The sequence below is a fragment of the Macrotis lagotis genome, chromosome 3 (genome assembly GCF_037893015.1).
Source record: "Macrotis lagotis isolate mMagLag1 chromosome 3, bilby.v1.9.chrom.fasta, whole genome shotgun sequence".
Classification (NCBI taxonomy): domain Eukaryota; kingdom Metazoa; phylum Chordata; class Mammalia; order Peramelemorphia; family Peramelidae; genus Macrotis; species Macrotis lagotis.
Window position 1 is genome coordinate 177926933 of NC_133660.1, and position 21684 is coordinate 177948616.

Here is a 21684-nt window from a genome sequence, read left to right on the forward strand (position 1 = left end):
ATTTTAGATTAAAAGCTTATGGAAGCAGAGGCTATATTTGCTAGCACTATGTAACTATCCTAGCACCCATAATGTCCATGTAAGCTCTTAATTATGTTTTAGATGGAGAAGATGTGATGAACAAATATAAGATGGAAAAGGAGTGAGAACTATTTTCCTGACTCAGAGCAATAATCCTTGCTCCAGTCTTCAGTGATAGTGGTAGACTAGGGCTATATTTCAGCTATTTTCTGCCAACTAGGAATTCTCTTTGTCTCATAGTTTCCTTAAAGAAACTCAAGAATTTTCCTGGATAATCTTTTTTTTAAATTTACCTTTGTCTATTCTGTTACATCATATTTCACAGTGGGCAAGAGTAATAAAGCACATGTTTTCTTTGTCACCTAGTAATTTTCTCTTTGCAGTCCAAATGAGTTAGGTCTGCCCAATTTTATCTCTTTTCTGTTGTGAATAAAAATGTTTTTTAGTCAATAGCTTGAAGTTTCCTTGACCTTCAAGAGGAATCTTTGATTCTTTGAAAAGGGAGCTTTGCTGGGAGTAAAAATAAGAGGCAAAACCTACCTGGATTCACATTTGATTCAATACATTTCTAAGTGCAAACTATCTGGGAGGTACTGTGTTAAGTAATGGATATACCAAGAAAAAAACTAAACAATCCCTTTTACCAAGAATCTCTTCTGTTATTAGGGGGCAAATTGGTTACAATTTGTATTTTAAATTTAAGACTGCACAGATCCACACAGTGAGAGAATTAGTGAACCATGTCTTGAAACATTAGTGGAGCATGTGTGAAATTCAAAAGTCTCTTTTTTATGGACAAAGCAAATAGATTAAGTCAATATAGAGAGCAGAGGAGGAAGAAAGCTCTAAGGACTAAAGGGGATCAAGGAAGATTTCACAGAGGAGGGGGGGGCAAAAACAGACCTGAGTCTCGAGGAAAAAGGATTCTAAGAATGTCTTCTAAGGATGAAGAAAAGGGAGATGAAATGAGTCAAGTAAATCGAACATCTTATAATCCAGTTTGGAAGATATAGTACATGAAGAGGAATAGTGTGAAATTCAATGGAAAGGTAGGTAGTAGGAACCAGACTATGAAGGACTTTAAATGTCAGGAATTTAAATTTTATCCTAAATGCAATAGTGAATCACTGAAGAATTGGGGGGGGGGGGACAGCTAGGTGGTGCAGTGGATAAGGGACCTAGCATGGAATGGGGAGACTCAAATTCAGCCTCAGACACTTAATAGTTATATGACTCTGGGCAAGTCATTCAATCCTGTTTGCTTTAGTTTCCTCACCTGTAAAATTAACTGGAGAAGGAAATGTCAAAGCACCCCAGTATTTTTGCCAAGAAAATCCCAATTGGGGTCACAAGGAGTTGAACATGATTGAATGAAAAAGATTTTGAGCAAGAAAGGCCTGTAATTATTTTGTTAGCTGGCTCAAGGATGAAATAGAAGCAAGAGGTCCATTTGGGAAGCAATAACAATAGATGGAAAAAGGTAATGAGTCTTGAATAATTAGAAAGGGATCCTCTTGTGAAGACACTCCTTGAGAGTGAGAAAGGGGATCATTGAATCACAGATGTGGAGGCAGGGAGGGACCTCATAAGCCATTTAGTCCAACCCCTCATTTTTTTTTACAAATAAGAAAACTGAGGCCTGAGGAAGTTAAGTGACTTGTCCAAAGTCACACATGTAGTAAGCCTCAGAGAAGATTCAAACTCAAGTCTTCTCACTATAAAGTAATCTTTCTACTATACTATATTAAGTCAATGAACTAATCGAGATGCAATTATCAAGTCCTTGCAATATGCTGCATATCGTGTCAGGTGCTGGAGAAACAAATACTAAAGTGAAATAGTTCCTAACCTTCAGAATCAATAGATGGTTGGTCTTGGAGTTAGGAATAGTTAAGTTTTTTGGGGGGTTTTTTTGGGTTTTTTTAGGTTTTTGCAAGGCAAATGGGATTATGTGGCTTGCCCAAGGCCACACAGCTATGTAATTATTAAGTGTCTGAGATCGGATTTGAACCCAGGTATTCCTGACTCCAAGGCCAGTGTTCTATTCACTGTGCCACGTAGCCACCCCTGGAAGAGTTAAGTTTGAACTTTGCCTTCAGCATTCATCATGTGATGATGGGAAAGTCGCTACATCTCCACCTGCCATACATTCTGTATAATGGGACTGATGGTAATCCCCTAGACCCCAAGATTGTGGAGATCAAATAAGATAAAAAAATTTAAAATATTTTATAAGCCTTTTAAGATTATTAACATATAAAAGAAATATTAGCTATTGTCATCATTATTGCATTCTTTCAGGGGAATAATATGAATACATAAGTACATGCAAAATAAATACATGGTAATTGGTAGGAAGAGACATTAGCAATTGAAGAGAACAGAAAGCCACGTAGAAGATTGCACTTGACTAGGGTTTGAAGATAACAGGATTCTAGAGAGGAAGGTGAACAGAAGTATATTCTAGTCATGGAACAGAGGATGTGCAAAGGCTTGAAAATGAGAGATGGCTTGCTATGTGAGGAACAGTAAAAAGTTCATTTGGGCCTGACTGTGAAGTTCATGGATAGAGTAATGCAAAGTAAGTCTGGAAAGACAGGTTGGAACCAGACTGTGATACTGTCTCAGATGTCAAATAAAATAATTTCTATCTAAGAAATAATAGGGTGGGACAGTGGATAGAACACTGGCCCTGGAGTCAGGAGGACACAAGTTCAAGTCCAACCTCAGTTACTTGATACTTATTAGTTGTGTGACCTTGGGCAAGTCACTTAACCCCACTGCCAACCCCAAACACGCACAAATAAGACAAAAAAAAGAATAAGAAGTCAGTCACTGAAGTTAATGGAGCAGGGTAGTGATGTGGTCAGACATGCTCTATAATAATATCAGTTTATTTGCTATATGAAGAATGGATTGGAAGAGCCTCAGTTTCTTCCTCTGTAAAATGAGGATAGTTAGACTAGATGACCCCTATGGTATCTTTTCAGCTCTACACCTAATGAGCCTTTGGCAAAATACAGGTCTTCTAATTCTTATCCAGTGTTTTTTCTACCACCCAAGAATTCTAAAAGTTCCAAGGAAAATGGTTGTTAATGTACTTTTCATTGGCACTAGGAGAATTTTAAATGTTAGAGTAAATCTATATTGTTGGTAGTTTTTAAGCTCTTCTAGTAAACTGTCTTCAATTCTTTGGAGAAGATTAATACTAAAAGTGTGAAGTAGGAGACAGCTCCATGAATTTCCCAGACTTTTAGCTTGCATCCCTAAACTTCTTTGGTTCTTTTGTTACTGAATTTTTTTTTTGTTTTTAATTAAAGAAAAAGCAACTGATTTTTATTCTCTGACCTAAACTAGGAAATGACTTTTTCAAATTCTTTAACCCATTCTCCAAAGAATTGGCTTTTTTTCCCACTAATCAATTATGCTTTACCTATCAAAACCATTAAGTCAGAAAACAACCCCCCCAATAAGAGATAAGCTAGAGAAACTTGCCACCATTACATAAACCTTGCTGAATATTTTTTAAAATGTAACTGTATGATAAAAAGTAAAGAAAACTGAATTTGAAGTTGGAGACCCTGCATTTGAATTTTGACTCTGGTAACTATTATCTGCTTAGCCTTGTACAAATCCCTTAATGTCTCTGGATTTCAATTTTCTCCTTTGAAAAAAAGATTAGACTATATTATTTTTAAAAATGTTTTTTTGTTCAAAATTCTATGATCCCACCTTTTCAGAACAAAAAAAAAATGACCTATTGAAGGGACTGAAGAGACCTACTGAAGTCTAAGGAACTATTTACTGAACTGTACCAAGAATATTTTTCCTCACAATTAAACTTAATATAATTAAGGGAATTAACCTTCCTGTTGATTAAGATTATAGGAATTAGTGTGATTAAATTCTCCTTAGCTAACAATTGGAAATTGATTCCATGAAAACACTATATTAGGCTAAACAACATAATGGAAAATATTTAGATCATTGAAACTAAATTATGAGCATGAGAGAGCTTTAAAAACTTAAAATTAGAGTCTTTATACTTTGATACTCCCAGTTTTCTGGTCCCAGGGAGGAACCTTGGCTTTCTCCCTTCATAGGAAAAGTGAAGGGGAAGTTAGTCTATACATATGTTGTGGAGGCCTTCAATATAACATCCAGAAGGAAACACCTAACAGAGCCTGCCCACTTTCTCGTCTCCAATTAGAAAAGCACCAAGGAGGCCTCTCTAGTTCACTCAGCCACCATTTTCTGATTAACCTGAAAATTAGCGGCTGCTGAGGGAGCCACTATTATTTGTTGACCAGTTAGAGGTTTACTTGCTGTGTCTAGAGGATCCATAGCTTTAAGAACAAAATTTTGCAATGTTGCAGTGGAACTTATTTCAGCAGTGTTATGTTGAAACAACATTGGTTGGGACAGATTTAGGCAGACTATGCCTCTAAACTGAGTTCTTAACTTGTGTCCTTTGAAGACTATTTTTATTATTTATAATAACTCTTTTTTGTGATAGCAAGGAAATGGATATTAAGGGGATGCCCATCAATCGGGAAATTATGGTTTATGATTGCAATGAAATATTTCTAGGTTATAAGAAATGAACAGAATGGTTTCAGAAAAACCTGGAATTACATGAACTAATGAAAAGTGAGGACCAGGAAAACATCATACCCACTAACAGTAATGTTGTATGATGATCAACTGTAAATGACTTAAGTATTCTGAATGATACAGTGATCTAAGACTAATTCAAAGGACATATGGATTATGAAGGAGTTTGAATGCAGATTGAAGCATAATTTTTTCATTCTATTCATTTTATCTTATTTTGCAACATACTAATATGGAAATGTTTTGCATGATTTCACATATATAACTGAATGCAAGTGTTTTCATTATAATTGATTACTTTTACAATAAATGTCTTTCATTTTATGCATTTATAAATAATATTCTAAGGAGTCCCATGATACAAAAAAGTTAAGAACCCTTGCTTTAAATGGGAGGTATTTTGATTGCATATATATAATCTATTTCAAATTGTTTATTGTCTTAGAGATGAGGGGAGGGAGGGGGTAAGAAGGGAGGAAAGTTAGAATTCATATTTTTATATTAATTTATATAAATAAATATAAATATTTTAGGAATTTAGAGTAAGGAAAGCCTAAAATGGTCAGGAAAGTCTTGATAGAGAAATGTAACTTTAATTTTGGCATTGAATAATACAGTATTTGAGGAAATGGAAAGGTGTGGTGGAAATGCCCTGACCTTGCTGACCATTAGGAATAAAATGAACAAATATACAAGTTGTGTTTGGGAAACAGTTTGTCAATTTGTCTGGAACATTGTCTAGCATGCCTAGAATTGAATAGTAGGAGGTAAAATTGGAAGGTTAACTTGGATTCAGGTTAAAGATAACTCTAAAAACAGATTGAGTTTTGAGTTTAGCCCATAAGATTTTTGAATATGGAAGCAGCATGATTAAAATTTGTGTATATTTGAAAAATATTTTAAAGGTCAACTGGAATAGGATGTTGTGTACCACCAAGCCTGTGTACAGATTGGGGCAGTGGCGTAGCAATTCCACAAAGTGGTGTGGTAATATGGCAGCTACAGTTATTTTTCTTCATATATCCTATATATCCTCTGATGTGTTAGAGAGATTGCCTCCTTTCTTAGATTTCCAGGATGTTGATTGTAGGGGAATAAGCTACTCTCTCTCCAGTAACTGCTGAAGGGGATGAGGGTAAAACATGTTCCCTATTTCTCTAAAATTAGTTAACAAGGATTTATGAGAGTCAACATGGCTAACTCATGAAATATCCTGGGGAAAAAAAATTAAACATCTGTAAGGTATAGATTATTGGTTTACTGCATAGGTAAAGGGAGAAAAAACAATTCTGAGGTGATATCACATATCTATTAGATTGGCTAATAGGACAGAAAAGGGAGATGACAAATATTGGAGATGTGGGAAAAATGAAAAAGTTTACTGCTGTTGGAGTTGTGATATGACTCCCCCATTCTGTAGAGTAATTTAGAACCATGGCTTTTAACTGCTCTGGACCAAATCACTCAACAAAAATTAGTCAAGACCATATAAGAATTCAATACCCATTCATGAATACAATGCAACCCATATCACCACCAAACAGAGACCTTCCATTTTTCCCCCAGCCCGTGAATGGGCCAATGGACACATCTGCAAAGGCTATAAAACCACACATTCCCTTTGACAAGCAATATTACTTACTACCACAGCTTTATCCCCAAAGAAGTTTTAAAAAAGGAAAAGAATCTATATGTACAAAAATATTTATAACAACTCTTTTCTGATGGCAAAGAACTGGAAATTGAGGGGGATGCCCATTATTTGGGGAATGGCTGAACCATTTGTTAGTATGTCATTATGAAGGAATATTATTTTGCTGTAAGAAATGATGAGTAGGTTCAAATCCGGTCTCAGACACTTAATAATTACCTAGCTGTGTGGCCTTAGGCAAGCCACTTAACCCCATTTGCCTTGCAAAAAAAAAAAAAACCCAAAAAAATGATGAGCAGGATGCTCTCAAAAAAACCCGGCACTTACATAAGCTGATGCAAAAAGAAAGATACTATGTATAAAGTAATAGCAATATTGTAGGATGATGATGATAATCTTTGTCCTGACATCAGGGAGATGATGTCATGACAAGCACATGAATTGGATTTGAGTAAGAGGGTACCTGTGCTAGGTCACCAACCTCACCTTCTCCTCCAGAGCCATCTGGATCCAGTGGCCAGATGTGGATCAAGACAACTAGAGTTGACCCTGGGTGGGAGACAATGAGGGCTAAGGGATTTTGCCTAGGTCACACAATTGGTAAGTATCTGAGGCCTGATTTGAATTCCTGTCCTTCTGACTAAAAGGCCTGTACTCTATCTGCTGCCAGACCCTAGGTTATTCTTAGTAATACAGTTATCTAAGACCACTCTGAAGGACTTATGATGAAAGATACTATCCATATGCAGAGTGTCTGAATACAGATTGAAGTATACTTTTTAAATTTTATTTTTCTTGAAGTTTCTTTTTTGGGGAGGGGGTCTATGTTTTCTTTCATAGCATGGCTATTATGAAAAGTAAAAATTTTACATGACCACACATGTATAACAATTACTTGCTTTCTCAATGGGGGTTGAGGGAGAAAGAGAGTGAATCTGGAACTCAAAAGTTTTAAAAACAAATGTTAAAAATTGTTTCACATTAGAAATACTTTAAGTACTAAATAAATGTTTCAAAAAAAAAGATTACTGATAAACTTAGTGAAAAATTGAAAAAGAATTTGTACCACCAATAGGGAAATTTTGGATGGGAAGCAGTAGCACTACAGCACAAAGAATATTAGCAATCAGGAACCCTCCAGTTCTATCCCTGGCTCTGTCATTGTATAGTGATTTAGAGGGAGCTCATTAACCTAAACAAAAATATGAGCTGCTTTAGGATGTGGCAAGTTTCCCTTCTCTCACAAGGAGGAGAGTTTGACCACATATTGACCATGTTACTTAGGAAGATTCCTAGAAAGGCAGACTATGTGACCAATAAGGTCTGAAAAGGTCCCTGAAATTCTGTGAAGGTCACACATGAAATAGACGTGGAACAGGAACTATGGTACTCTAACTTCAAATTTAATGTTTTTCCCTCTGATACCATGCTGCCTCACCTGAAGATGTGTAGTAGTAATAGATATTAGATTTATTAGATTAGATATTAAATATTTAAATTTTATTATATTATATAAGTAACATTAGATATTATTTATTAGATATTTATTAGATTAAATATTAAATAATTAATCCCTCTGTGCTGATCATGTCAAATAGTTAATCTTTTTCTGAGCTGGTTTTCCATTAACACTGTCCCCCTATCCCATTGTTCCAAGTTCTCTCACAGAAACTTCCCAAAGCCTGCACATAGCTCCATCTTATTATTCAAAGTTATCTTACGAAGAAGGGGAGCTCCATGCACTGGACCTTGCTGACAGACTCAGAGGCTGCCCCCATGCTGAAAGATAACAGGGACCATCCTGATTCCACCCTTATCCCTTTCTCATCAGTACACCTCCCTTATATAAACCTGGTCTTTTCCCAACTAGATGCTCATCTCCTCGGAAGATCAGTCCAATTGCAATCCTTTTGCATTCTTGAATTTTCATTCTCGAACCTGAAATTAGACCATCCCAAAATTTCTCCATTATCAATGTGGCATTTGATCTCAGCCATTTTCTTGGACAGGCTAATAGGTTAATAAACCTATTTCTGGAGGTAAGTGACTGTGTTTTTATTATAGGATATGCACATTTTAGATAGTCATTTTAATGTTTTATAATTCTACAAATGCTGGAAAAATTGCATCAAGAATGAATCAAACTTTTAACATATTTGGTGCTTAAGATTTAATTAAGATGACATTCATTTTGTTTCCCCAACAGAATATATATTCCTTAAGAACAGAAAGTCCTATTTTTGTCTTTGTATCCACAGCACTGAACACTTAAAAAATCAAAACAAAACAGTACACACAAGTAGAGGAAACCCCTTCTGCTTATACAATAACAGTTCTGAAACTTCTGGTCTTCCAAAGTGATTCAGGTCACTGAAAAGGTTAAGCAGGCCTGGCCCAGGATCACAGAGCCAGAGACAAAACATCAACCTAATCTGAAAGTCAACTTCCTAGTCATTGGCTAGGAAAGTGATGTTGCTTTTCATCTGACATACAATAGGCACTTAATAAATGACCTGTTGATTAAATATAAATAATACATTATAAATATTAATTTTAATCAATTTCAATTAATTTAATGGTTTGCAAAGCTACTGCTTCTGAGAAGGAAGATGAAAGGCAAAAAGTTTTGAAAATTTCATTAGAAAAAAGGGGGGAAATTCTAGTAATGCTATTTTCTACTTAAAAGCCAAATATTACATTTTGTTGAATTTTCACAAAAACAAAATATATGCCACAGTCAAAAACACAAACTATTCATTAAACTATAAATTTCAAACATTTCTTTATGGTTCCAGATTAACTACAGAAACAGTAAATGAAGTATATTTTATTTAGAAAGAACATAAAAATGTTGATAGGTTCTTCAAATCTATGCAACATACAATGGTATCTTTGAAACAAAGGGAGTTTAATAACTACTTTTCAAGTACTTTTCTTTGAAGAATGCACTTAGCTTGGACCTCACTGGATTATGTCTCCCCAAAGTACATATTTTCCTGATTGTGAATAAAACATTTATTTTGTTCTCTCCTTTTACATTATACTTAATATGTGAGCCTATAAATAATGTGTGCCATGTGCCATTCTACATGCCCTCTTTCAAAAATATAAATGACTATTGTTATTTTTTCATTAAACTAGAATTGAAAGCTAGAGGAAAGAGAGAAAGCCAACATTATGAAGAAAACAGTCACTTATGCAAATTAAAGCATTTAATCTACAATATCATCTGAAGTCCACAAAAAAAATTTTACATTTAGCTCTAAAAATACCATACTTCAAAGTTTTAAAAAGACTAATGTTTTACTATACATGATGGTTCTTTCCTAGTTATATAAAACATCAAACTGGAGCCAATAAGAAATATATATCTGTAAATATGTAAACATCTTAATCACAATTTATATTATTTGATCTTGAAAAATATTGCTTTGTAAGTTCAATATAACTTGCAATTTAAGTATAATTAGGAACAATGTAGTAATATTTTACTCGGACTTAGGCTGTAACTTATTTTTTTCTGGCTGAAAGAAGTATTCTTCAATGGCACTGACAAGATCATCAAGTTCTTTCTTTAGCTGTTCATGGTCACTGGAGGAGAAAAAAAGATTACAAATTAACAGGTTACTATGAAACTACTAAAACACTAAACTACTAAAAACCAAACAATAATTTTAAGAAGATAAATTCTGCTTTAGACAGACTCTGAGATATCTTTGGAACATTCAGCTTGAAATGTCTACCAGGTACCTGGTAATATAGGATGAAAGTTGGAAACATGATATATTGGAGTCAACAGCATTAAGATGAAAATTAAACCCAGGAAAGTTGATAAGGTCATTGATGGTGAAAAGAGAGATAAGGATAGAGAACTTAAGACCAAGACTTTTGGAATATTCATAGTTAGGAAGCATAATATGATCTACCAGCAAAGGAGACTTAACAGGAGTAGTTAAGAAGAGAATAGTTTATGGAAGTCCAGAGACAATGGAGTTATCTAGTGGGAGGATGTAGTATAGTATATCAAATGCAGAAGAGACTGAGGATTAAGAATGAGAAAAAAAATCAACAGTTGTGGATCAGCTGAAGGGGAGGAAGGGAGGAAGATGGTAAACTAAGTGCTAAACTCTTTTTTTTTAGTTTTTTTTTTGCAAGGCAAATTGATTGTTTTTAGGTTGTTTTTTTTTTGCAAGGCAATGGGGTTAAGTGGCTTGCCCCAGGCCACACAGCTAGGTAATTATTAAGTGTCTGAGACCGGACTTGAACCCAGGTACTCCTGACTACAGGGCCGGTGCTTTATCCACTACAACACCTAGCTGCCCCATAGTGCTAAACTCTTAGAGAAAGGAAAGAAAATGATTTTGAGTTTGGAATACACTGGGCTTCATCATCTAAGATTGCATAGAAAATTTTGAAACTGAAATTCAAGGAGGTTGCTCTGTGGTGGTAGAAAAGGGAAAGTTTGGAAATGGCAGTATTGAACAAAAGTCTAGAAAATTGAGGGTGATGGTAAAGCTGGTGGTGGGGAGAGGACCAGAGATGCAGTGTCAACAGGGAGGAGAAGTGGAATTATGAGAGAAAAGGAGCCACACTGAAGGAAGTTTGTTCACAATGAAATGGGAATGCCAGTGAATAAAGTGGAAGCTGTGGGCTGGAGCAGGAAATAAGAGGAGTAGAGTGGAAGAAGACAGGGATACAAACTTCAGCTTTGGATATTCTTAAGGCTCTGGCTCCTGACTGCCCCTCTAGTCTCATAGTCTCTTGGATTTTGGCACGATGTCATCCTTATTTCATGCCCTTCTTCCTTAGAAGATCCCTGGCCATAGCCCTCATATTCTCCTTCCCATAGCCTACTCAAGCCCAGTTAAGCAAACTAATACAATTATAGGTTCTTAAAAGAATCTTGGAATTCTCCATAAAATAATGTTACCTATACACTTAAGAGAACAGTCAATTTAATAGATTCATAAATTTAGACTCAAGAGACCTTAAAGGTCATTGAGCTAAATCTCAAATTTAACAGATTAGGAAACAAATCCTAGAAAAGTTAAACTTGTTCAAGGTGAAGGGGGAAGGGGGTGATAAAAGAGGAGAGGATTGAATTTACAATCTGCTAGAATCTGTTGTTTTAACAAACAGAGCGACATTTTAACTCAAGGCCTATGGCTCTAAAACTAGTCCTCTTTTCACTGAACCACACAGTCTTCTTCAACTATAAAAACTATATATTATAGTCTAAAATAGCAATCTAAGTTTATCGCTGTCATTAAATTCCAAGATGAAATCACTTTTCTTAATATTTAGAAGAACCCAAGTTTAATGGATAAAATGATTCTCTTTGCCTACAGTACCTGTTTCCAGGAGGCACACAGAGTTCAGCATAATATTTGATTTTAGGCTCTGTTCCACTGGTCCTCATAGTTGCCACTCCTCCATTTGAAAAAGTAAAAGTAATCATTTGGCTGCTTTTACTTGTAGGAAGAATCTATGAATGAAGATAGAGGTATAATATATTTAATGTTCATATTTATATATGTTATAAATCTTTATAAAGTATTGTGACATAACTAATATGTTTCCTGAATGGGAAAAAATGAACACAGAAATAATCTCAAGGTCAATATATAGAAATAATCCAAAATTAATTTAAAACAGTTAAGTGACATAAAATAAAAAAGAATAGTAAATGACTCTAAAATTCCCTTTTTTACAATTAATTTAACATTCAAATTATTTTTTCTGAATTAGAATCCATTGCTAGTGATGACATTTGCTGAATTAATCATATTTCAGAATGATAACATTTTCTTTGTTCATATGGATATTAAAATAATAAAAAGGTAACAGTCAAAAAGAATCATTATTATTAGAGATCAAAGAAAATAAAAGTTCATATCAAATTTATCAATGCTCCTGTTCTATTCATATACCCTCTAATATATTTGGTTCTTTGTAGAAGACTTACTTTGATTTCAAGGGTAAACACATATAGGGTACCACAGGATGTCAAGGTTGGAAGGGATCTCAGTTCAACTATCTATTTTTACAGATAAGATAGTTAGCTCAACAGGAATAGAGATTTCTCAGGGTACCACACCTAGTTAATAAGGCAAAACCTCAGGTTGCTTGATTTCCAGTCTAGAGATCTAAGTCACAATGTTTGTGATGTGAAAACTTTGCTTTTAGAATTTCCTACCTAGTTCAGACATTAAAAATATTTTGTTATAAAAAATATTTTCAGAAGAATGCTGAACCCTCAGCTCCTTATTTCTTTTTTTTTAATCTTGCTTATAACTACTCTTCATTGAAGTCCTATGCCAATATCAATTTTGGCATGAAGAAGGCCTTGGGTTCTCTCAAGGGCTCTGCTAGAAGGTTCTAAAGTATAAAGGACAAGTGACAGACTCTGTGGTATTTGAGAATTAATCTAGCTAGGTTTGAAGAAGTCCATCAGGTGCAATTCAGAGACCAGGACGACCCTGGGAGATCTGTTATGGATAATGCTATCTATATTTAGAGGAAGAAAAATAAAATAAAACAAGGAAAAACCTACAGAATCTGAATGAATACTTAATTCATTTTTTTAAATTTCTCATATTTTTCTTTCCTATCTCATGGTTTTCCTTCTTTTTCCTTGGTCCAAATTTCTCATAGAGAAAATGACTAATCTATAAACATGTCAAATACAAATGTATATGTACATTATTCATCAGGCTGTTTGCTGTTGAAAGGAGAGGGGTGGGAAGGGAAGGTGGAAGAAAATTATGTAATAAATATGCTATTCATATGAATGATGAATGTTGAAAAATTTTTATAGGATGTAATTGGAAAAATAAAATATCAATTGTGGGAAAAAAACAAAATTAAAAAAAAGAAGCCCATCACAAAAGGATTGCACACAAAAAGAACTGTTTTTTGCCATAGCAGGAGAAGGCATGGAGAATCTGCAATCTACATCACTAGAAGGACTATCTTAATTCTGAAGAAATCATGAATAATTTTAAGTCATGAAGAGAGTAACAATAGTCATGCCTAGATTTTATTTAGATTATTTCTACAGTTTCTGTTTCTTTAGAGCAAATATTTAGTTCTTACATGGAAATGAGGTTTAATGATATAAATCAACAAAAATACTCACAGCTTTTTTGTCAGGTTGGTTGCTGTCATAGCCCGTGGTAAGATCCCTAACTCCAGAAACTTCAAATTTGCCACAAGTCTTTGGATAAGTATTCTTTCCATCATAATTTCTAAGATTTTCAAATAAATTTTTGATGATATTTTGGTCATGGCAAATAAAATATGAAGCCTTGGTAATATGATAGCCATATCTGTCAAAGAGAAAAACAACTTTATACATCTGTAATAATATTTAATATAAAAAAATCTAATTGATCAATAGGACATGAAATCACAGAATTTTAAGGATGATTGAAACCAGAGAAATTATCTAGTCCAACCCCCTTATTTTGACATAAGGAAATTCTGGCACAGAATAATTATGGGATTTACCCAAGATCATACCTATTGAAAGAACTGGGCCTGGGACTCAGAGCTCCTGATTTTAAGTCTATTTCTCTCATCACTTCATTCCTGGTTCACTTTATTCTGTTCTCCCTCCCAGTGGCTTTATGCAATCAAGGAGACGACATCCTGAGGCTGGTTCAATGACTGGTGAATCCTTGGCCAAAAAAAGTCCTACTTTAAGCTTTACCTTAACTCATTTTCTGGTCTGTTCTCCCCACTGAATAATTCACTTTCCCCTTTTAGATTTTGTATTCCATTGTTAGAATGTAAGCTTTCTCCCAATAGCGATTGTCTTGTTTTCTTATTTTTTATCCCTAGAATTTAGTCTGGAACATAATAAAAGTTTACTGCTCTTATCTATCAACAACAAAACCTAATTCAACAAACATTAATGTATTAGGTGCTGAGGTTACAAAGTGACAAAATTCTTTTACTGCAGTAATTCATAATTCATTTTAGAAGAGGGATAGGTTCAGGTGAGTGCATGTAGACAAAAACTCATGGTACAAGGTTGAATATGAGAAGGGTTAAAGAAAGATTCTTAAAAGTGCTCTTTGAAATTTAGAGGAGAGGGGTGGAGCCAAGATGGCAACAGGAGAGGACTGTCTCTTAGGTGCTCTAGAACAAAACTTATAAACTAAGGACTCTACATTTTCTAGAGACAGAACCCACAGAGGGATCCAGTGAGGCAGTTCTCCAACCCAAGGTAACCTGGAAAAGAGCAGAAAGGCTCTGCTCCCCAGGGTTGGAGGGGCGGCCCACCAGAGGTGCAGCCCACCAGAGTGAAGGAACTTCAGCCTCCCCGAGGCAGCCAGAGGGTGCTGGGAGCCGCGGCTCCCAGCAGCAAGGGCAGTTTCCTGACTTACACCCAGGGGATCACCAGGCACAACTTGGGGGAACAGCAGGGGACCTCTACCAGAGCGAGCACGTGAAGCCCAGCCCTCAGGGCACACAGCCACAGACCAGATCTAGGAACTGGAAGTAGGCAGAGCCAGTAAGCAGGATCCCCCAGGGCATGAGTGCAGAGCCTAGGGAAGGGAGCGGAGATAGACTGCTGAGCTTGGTCCTGTGTCCCTGGAACAGGACTCTGGGGTTCTGGCCACATTCAGATCCTGATTGCAGTCTAGGCTCCGCTAATAGAACAGCAGGGCGCCTCCCCAAGTCAGCCCTGTGGCAGAGGGGTATGCTTGTGGTCATTCACAGACTAGGAGGGAAGACAGAACTTCACACACTGAGATCCTTGTGAGGTGTGTGTCCCAATAATACTCAAAAACTCAGGAAGCACCCCAAAACCAGGCACAGGCTGGAGAGATGAGTAAGCAGAGAAAAAAGAGGAACACCGTTGAGAAATACTTTGCCTGTGATCCCAAGAAGGATCAAAACACTCAATCTGAAGATGAGGAAGTCCAAGCTCCTGCATCTAAAGACTCCAAGATAAACAGAAACTAGGCTCAGGCTATGACAGAGCTCAAAAAAGACTTTGAAAATCAAGTGAGCGAGATAAAGGAAAAATTGGGAAAAGAAATGAGAGAGATGCAGGAAAAACATGAAAATGAAGTCAGCAGCTTAGTCAAGGAGATCCAAAAAAAAATGCTGAAGAAAATAACATATTAAAAACCAGCATAGGTCAAATGGATAAAACAGTTCAAAAAAGTTATTGAGGAGAAAGCTTTAAAAAGCAGAATTGGCGAGATGGAAAAGGAGATAAGAAAGCTCTCTGTGGAAAATAAATCCTTCAGACAAAGAATAGAATTCAGGGAGATTGCTGATTTTACTAGAAATCAGGACTCAATACTTCAAAACCAAAAGAATGAAAAATTAGAAGAAAATGTGAAACATCTCATTGGAAAAAACAACAGATATAAAACAGATTTAGGAAAGATAATTTAAAAATTATTGGAATACCTGAAAGTGATGACCAGGAAAAGAGCCTTGACATCATTTTCAAAGAATTATTACAGGAAAATTGCTCTGATATCCTAGAAGCAGAGGGCAAAATAGAAATGGAGAGAATCCACCAATCTCCCCCAGAAAGAGATCCAAAAAAAACCAACCCCCAGGAATATTATAGCCAAGTTCCAGAACTCCCAAGTCAAAGAGAAAATATTACAAGCAGCCAGAAGGGCACAATTCAAATATCATGGAGCTGCAGTCAGGATCACATAGGACTTAGCATCAACTACATTAAAAGCTCATAGGGCTTGGAATATAATATTCTGGAAGGAAAAAGAGCTAAGAATGCAACTGAGAATCAACTGCCCAGCAAAACTGAATGTCTTCTTCCAGGGAAAAAGATGAACTTTCAATGAACCAGGGGAATTTCAAATGGTCCTGTTGGAATGGCCAGAGCTGAACAGAAGGTTTGATCTTCAAATACAGGACTCAGGTGAAGCGTAGAGAGTGGAGGAGAAGAGGAAAATAAGAGGGACTTAATGATGATGAACTATATGTAGTCCTGTATAGAAAAATGATACCGATAATACTCATATGAACCTTCTCATTTAATAGAGCAAGTAGAAGGAGCTTTTATAGATGAAGCACAGGAGACAACTGAATTTGAAGATATATTATGATGTAAAAATGGAGTCAGTAGATAAAAGGGAAATGTAATGGGAGAAAGAAAAAGGAGAGGAGGAATAGGCTAAGATATTTCATATAATAAGATTTTTCTTTATTACAATGACCTATTGCAATGATATGGAAGGGGAAAGGCAAGGGGGAATGAGGGAATCTGCTCTCATCAGAGGTGGCTAGGAAAGGAAATAGCATATATACTCAATGGGGTATTAGACATCTGTAGTAAGGAGAGAAGAGGGATGGAGGAAGGGGAGGGGGAAATGTGAGTGATGGAAGAGAGGGTGGACCATGGGGGGGAGAGTGGTCAGATATAACATATTTTCTTTTTAAAAAAAAAAGAAATTTAGAGGGGAGAACAATTTCAGCTAGGGGTAGTAGTTGCAGAGGGAGATCCAGTAAGGCTTTAGAAGAAACAGTTACAGTTCAGCCTCACAGAATTTCAGCATCATGTGTTGTCACATTAGGGAAATAAATGTAAATAGTTCTTATTGTTAACTTTATGCAATAATTTAGTTTCCAGAATATAATACTGCCAAATTCCTCTGAAAATAAAAGCTTAATATTATTTAGTGTTCTGTTTATTGTCATATCATTAAATATTAGGACTCATGGTAATGACTCCAATCTATCTAGTTTCACTTAAAAGTTACTTTTACTGAAAATTCTCATAAGATAAAAAAGAAAAAATCAGTTGAATGTATCTCTTTTGGCTATAAAAGAATACCTCATGTATACTTTAAAAGGTTCAAAGGTGTCCTCTAAATGAACTTGGGGTTTTTTAAGTTATCTTTATAATTATATCAGAATGAAAAGGAAAATGATTAATATTGGAGAGGATGTGGGAAAATTGGGATTCTAATGCACTGTTGGTGGAGTCTTTCTGTAGAGCAATTTAGAACTATGCCCAAAGGTCTATAAAACCGTGCATACATACCTTTTGACCAGCAATAACAAACTAGGTTTGTTAACCAAAGAGATTAAGAAAAGGGAAAAGAACTTATAGCAACTCTTTTTTTGTAGTGACAAAGAACTGCAAATTAAGGAAATATCTACTGGAAAATGGTTGTAAAAACTGTGGTACATGATTGTGATGAAATATTATTACCATACTAGAAGAAATGAGGGGAATGGTTCAGAAAAATCCGGGAAGATAGAGTGAAGTGAGCAGAAACAAGACAACACTATATTTAGAAACTGCAATATTATAAAATGATTAACTGTGAAACTTTTAGCTCAATACAGTGATCCAAGACAATTTCATGAGACTCATGATGAAATATGCTAACTACTTTTAGAGAGAGAACTGATGAATTGTTGAGTGCAGACTGAAACATATTTTTACATTTTTAATTTTTCTAGTTTTTTCCTGGTAATATGGCTAATGTAAAAATACTACATTTTGCATGATTACATATTATAATTTATATTATATTCTCCATCTGCTCAACAGGTGGGAAAAGGGATGGATGGAAAGAATTTAGAACTCAAATTTTTTAAAAATTAATGTTCATGACTAATATGGAAATATGTTAAATAGGACTGTATGTATACAATCTATATCACAGATTGTTCACTGCCATGGTGAGGGGAAAGAGGAAAGGGTAGGAGGGTAGAAAAATGAGGTATTCAAAAGTTTACCAAAAAATGAATGTTGAAAACTATTTTTGCAGTTAATTGGAAAAAATAATATAAAATAAAATTATTTTAAAATAAAAATATGTTGGGTTTTTTGCTTTTTTTTAGGTTTTTTCAAGGCAAATGGGGTGAAGTGACTGGCCCAAGGTCACAAAACTAGGTAACTATTAAGTGTCTGAGGTCAAATTTGAACTCAGGTCCTCCTGAATCAAGAGCCAGTGCTCTATCCACAGCGCCACCTAGCCACCCCAATAAAATTTATTTTTTAAAAAAGTAACAACCCTTGCCCTAACTGGCAAATCCAATGATCTTTCCTTAAAGCTTATCACTCTTCACCATTTCCTTTAATACTCCAACCTTGAAACTATTTGATTGACTTCTGGGATATGGCACCATGCTAGCTAATTCTCTTTCATCTTCCCTCTCCTAGATGCAGTTAACCACAGAAGATTAGCTCCAAGTCCTGCACTCTTTTCTTCTATGCTCCTTTAAGGCTCTCATTCACCACCAAGTTCTTGACTTCCCTCCTGAATTACAAAACTCTACCTTTAATGAGTTTCTAGATGCTTTATGTGAATATTCTTAGGTCAATTTAAATTTAATATGCCAAATATTTAACACCTCCTCTACACAAAATTTTCCCATCACTAGATCCTCATGTCTCTTAATACCATTAAAGCTATCATTTTCCTAGTCATTCAGGTTTCAATTCATTCTTTTTGTATGTGGTCTTATAAATTCTTCTTTCAAATTGCTTTTCATGACAACACAATTTACATATTGAAGTAATCATATCACACTGCAACAACACTCCTAATCTAACCTTCTCTACTAGTCAATCAATGAATCAACAAGTATTTATTGATGGATGCTGAGCATTCACTGACTCTGCAAAAAGTGAAGTAGCTCCTGTCCTAGTACAGGACATCGTCAGTGTACCACAGACAGACAGACTTACAACACGTGACACAAATACACAATAACCTTCAAGGAGAAAGCACTAGCAGCCAGGGGATTAGGAAATGCCTTAGGAACAGGCTTCAGAGATGCGTGCTGGGAATGCACTGAATGGATGAGAACACATAGGGCCAAGAGTCCAGTGTGGTTGCCCCATGCACACATTGGGGGGGGGCACTAAAATGAAGTCCTTCTATGTGCCAGTCACATAGCACACCAAGAGAAACATACAAAGAGAGGCACAAATGGCTCCTGCTCTGGTGCAGGGCATGCAGCCAGGAAGATCCGCAGTCAACTTCAGTCTCAGATACTCACTGACCCAGACAAGTCACTATACACTGTGCCTCAGTTTCCTCCTCTGTCAAATGAGGATAGTAACAACACTTCTCTCCCAGGACTCTTATGAGGATCAAATGAAATAATAAAGTGATTAACCCAGTACCCCAAACATATATTATTACTGCTTAGTAGAAAGATGCTTCCAATTGTGTACAAAGGATTTTTAAAAAGTTCTGTAAAGGGTAAAAAGAGAAGGCTCTAAGATGGTGAAGGCCTTGGAGGGGGTGGGGTCAGGGGGATTTCTTGTATCAGGGTTTTAGCTGAGACTTGAAGGGAGCAAGAACTCTAGCCATGGGGATGGCTCGAGAAGGGTCAGAGTCAGGAAGACAGGGGACATGTGTAAGGAATCCAGGAGGCAGCTGTTGTCAGATACAGGAAAGGGCCAGTTTACAGAGGGTTGTGATGTTGTGGAATTTATTGGTTTAGGAGTGTGAGTGTGTGTGTATGTGTGTGTGTGTCTCATGGTCAGACCTGGGCATCAGGAAGATCCATTTGTAGTGTTATAAGGGCAAAAGTAGAGAATCAGTCGGACTGTGAAGTTTCAATGCCAAACTAGAGTTGATGCTAGAGGTAATAGAATCAAAAAGGGGGTGATGGCCAGATCAGCAACTGAGGAAGCACTTTGGGGGCTGTGTGTAGAATGCTAGCAGGCAGGTTGGGGTGAGAGATGATTGAAGGTTTGAACAAGGGTATTGGCCACATAAAGAGACAAAAGGAAATGTATTCAAGAGAGACAACGATTTGGAAACTGTGTATGTCAGGGTAAAGGAGCCTATGAAGTTGAGGATGACCACAAAGTTCTGAACCTGGGTAACTGGTGATGGTGCCCACAACAATTAAATAGAAAAGTAGATAAAAGGGGTAGGTTTTGGGGATCAGTACTGTTTTGATTGTTTTGAGTTTGAGATGCCTATAGGAGATCTGGTTTGAAATATCCAAGAGGACACTGATGATATAGGTTTGGAACTTGGGAGAGACTAAGGCCACATCTAGTCTAGGAGTCATATGTATAGGGAGGGAATTAATGAAGCTACCAAGGGAATTAATACTTTACATTGTACATTCACATTTGACTGTTATAATGAGTTGTGTACCTCTTACTTTTCTTTCTGGGCTATAAGCTTTACTAAGGCAGAATTATGTCTTATTCTTCACTGTTTGCACCAAGGACACTGACTTGAAAACATACATTCAAGAAATATTTATTTGCTACATGGATATCATAACACCCCTTGATGTTGTTATAATGACAAAAAAAAAAGTCAGTAGAAACTTACTCAACATAGATGGCTTTTAGTTGCTGGGCCAAAGACAAATTCTTAGTTGCTAGAAAACTAGTCAATTCTGCACTTATAACAGCAGCACTGACCCCGTCTTTATCCAAAACAAAAGGACAGCACATATATCCTATGAAAAACATACATTACAACAATTGGGTATCATATGCATGCATAAAGGTAGCAGAAACTGGTACACTGATGATGCCCACTTTCTTTATTATTTATATAACTCATTTTTATTTCCCATCTCTATTCATTTGTTTTTTATTCAACCTACATCTAGATCCACCTTTGCTAAATCTTATCCATACTTTAATATCCATGACAAGTATGAGTTTTCCTCCAGGAGAATGTCCCCTCTCACTCCAATATACAATGATAGAATTTCTTTGATATAACATCTACTACCATTTTTACTTACTAGGAATTTAATAATATACTTCCTTGTACTATTACTTAGTTTTTTTGTGTGTGTGTGTTGTGTGTTGCTTGGCTCCCCAACAAAATTGTAAGCTCCTGCAGAGTAGGAGCAATGTTTTTCTTTACTTTTTCTTTTGCAGTTTTTTGGTTGTTGTTCAGTCATGTCCAACTCTCTTTGCTCATGTTTGGGTTTTCTTGGCAAAGACACAGGAGTGGTTTGCAATTTCCCTCTTAGTTCATTTTCAGTCAAGGAAACTAAGGCAAACAAGGTGAATTACCTAGGGTGACACAATTAATAAGTGTCTGAGATCAGAGAGAAACTCAGGTCTTCCTGACTCCAGGTCTGGTGCTGTATACAGTACACCACCTAGATGGAGCAATGTCTTTTATTTTATTTATAACTACTGAATATCCAAAAGTGAAGTACAAAGGTTACATTTAATAAAACACTTGTGAGGAGATTAGTATTTCTGAAGATAAAATTTAAAACTTTAAAAAAGTTCCTCAAACTTGTTAATAAAATATTAGAACTTCAGGTATCTTATGTTATGAATAGCTTATAATGATTACCAATGATTGTGTTCCTAGCACAAGAAAACAAAATATAACCTTTAGTGATTATTTCTTCACTGTATTAATTCATCTAAAAAAGCTCATAAGACTTTC

The 21684-nt window shown here is 35.9% G+C and overlaps 1 protein-coding gene across 1 annotated transcript in view; it reads right to left on the bottom strand.

Annotated features, from left to right (window-relative positions):
* Positions 1 to 8032: 8032 nt before the first annotated feature.
* PGM2 (phosphoglucomutase 2) overlaps positions 8033 to 21684 on the bottom strand; it is a 34519-nt gene continuing 20867 nt past the window's right edge. Inside the window, exons 11-14 of the mRNA XM_074229642.1 lie at positions 20596 to 20725; positions 13425 to 13614; positions 11638 to 11771; positions 8033 to 9877 (exon numbers count right to left, since the gene is read on the bottom strand). Of these exons, the coding sequence (XP_074085743.1) occupies positions 9775 to 9877; positions 11638 to 11771; positions 13425 to 13614; positions 20596 to 20725 (557 nt within the window). The 3' untranslated portion in view covers positions 8033 to 9774. The remainder of the gene's footprint in view (positions 9878 to 11637; positions 11772 to 13424; positions 13615 to 20595; positions 20726 to 21684) is intronic.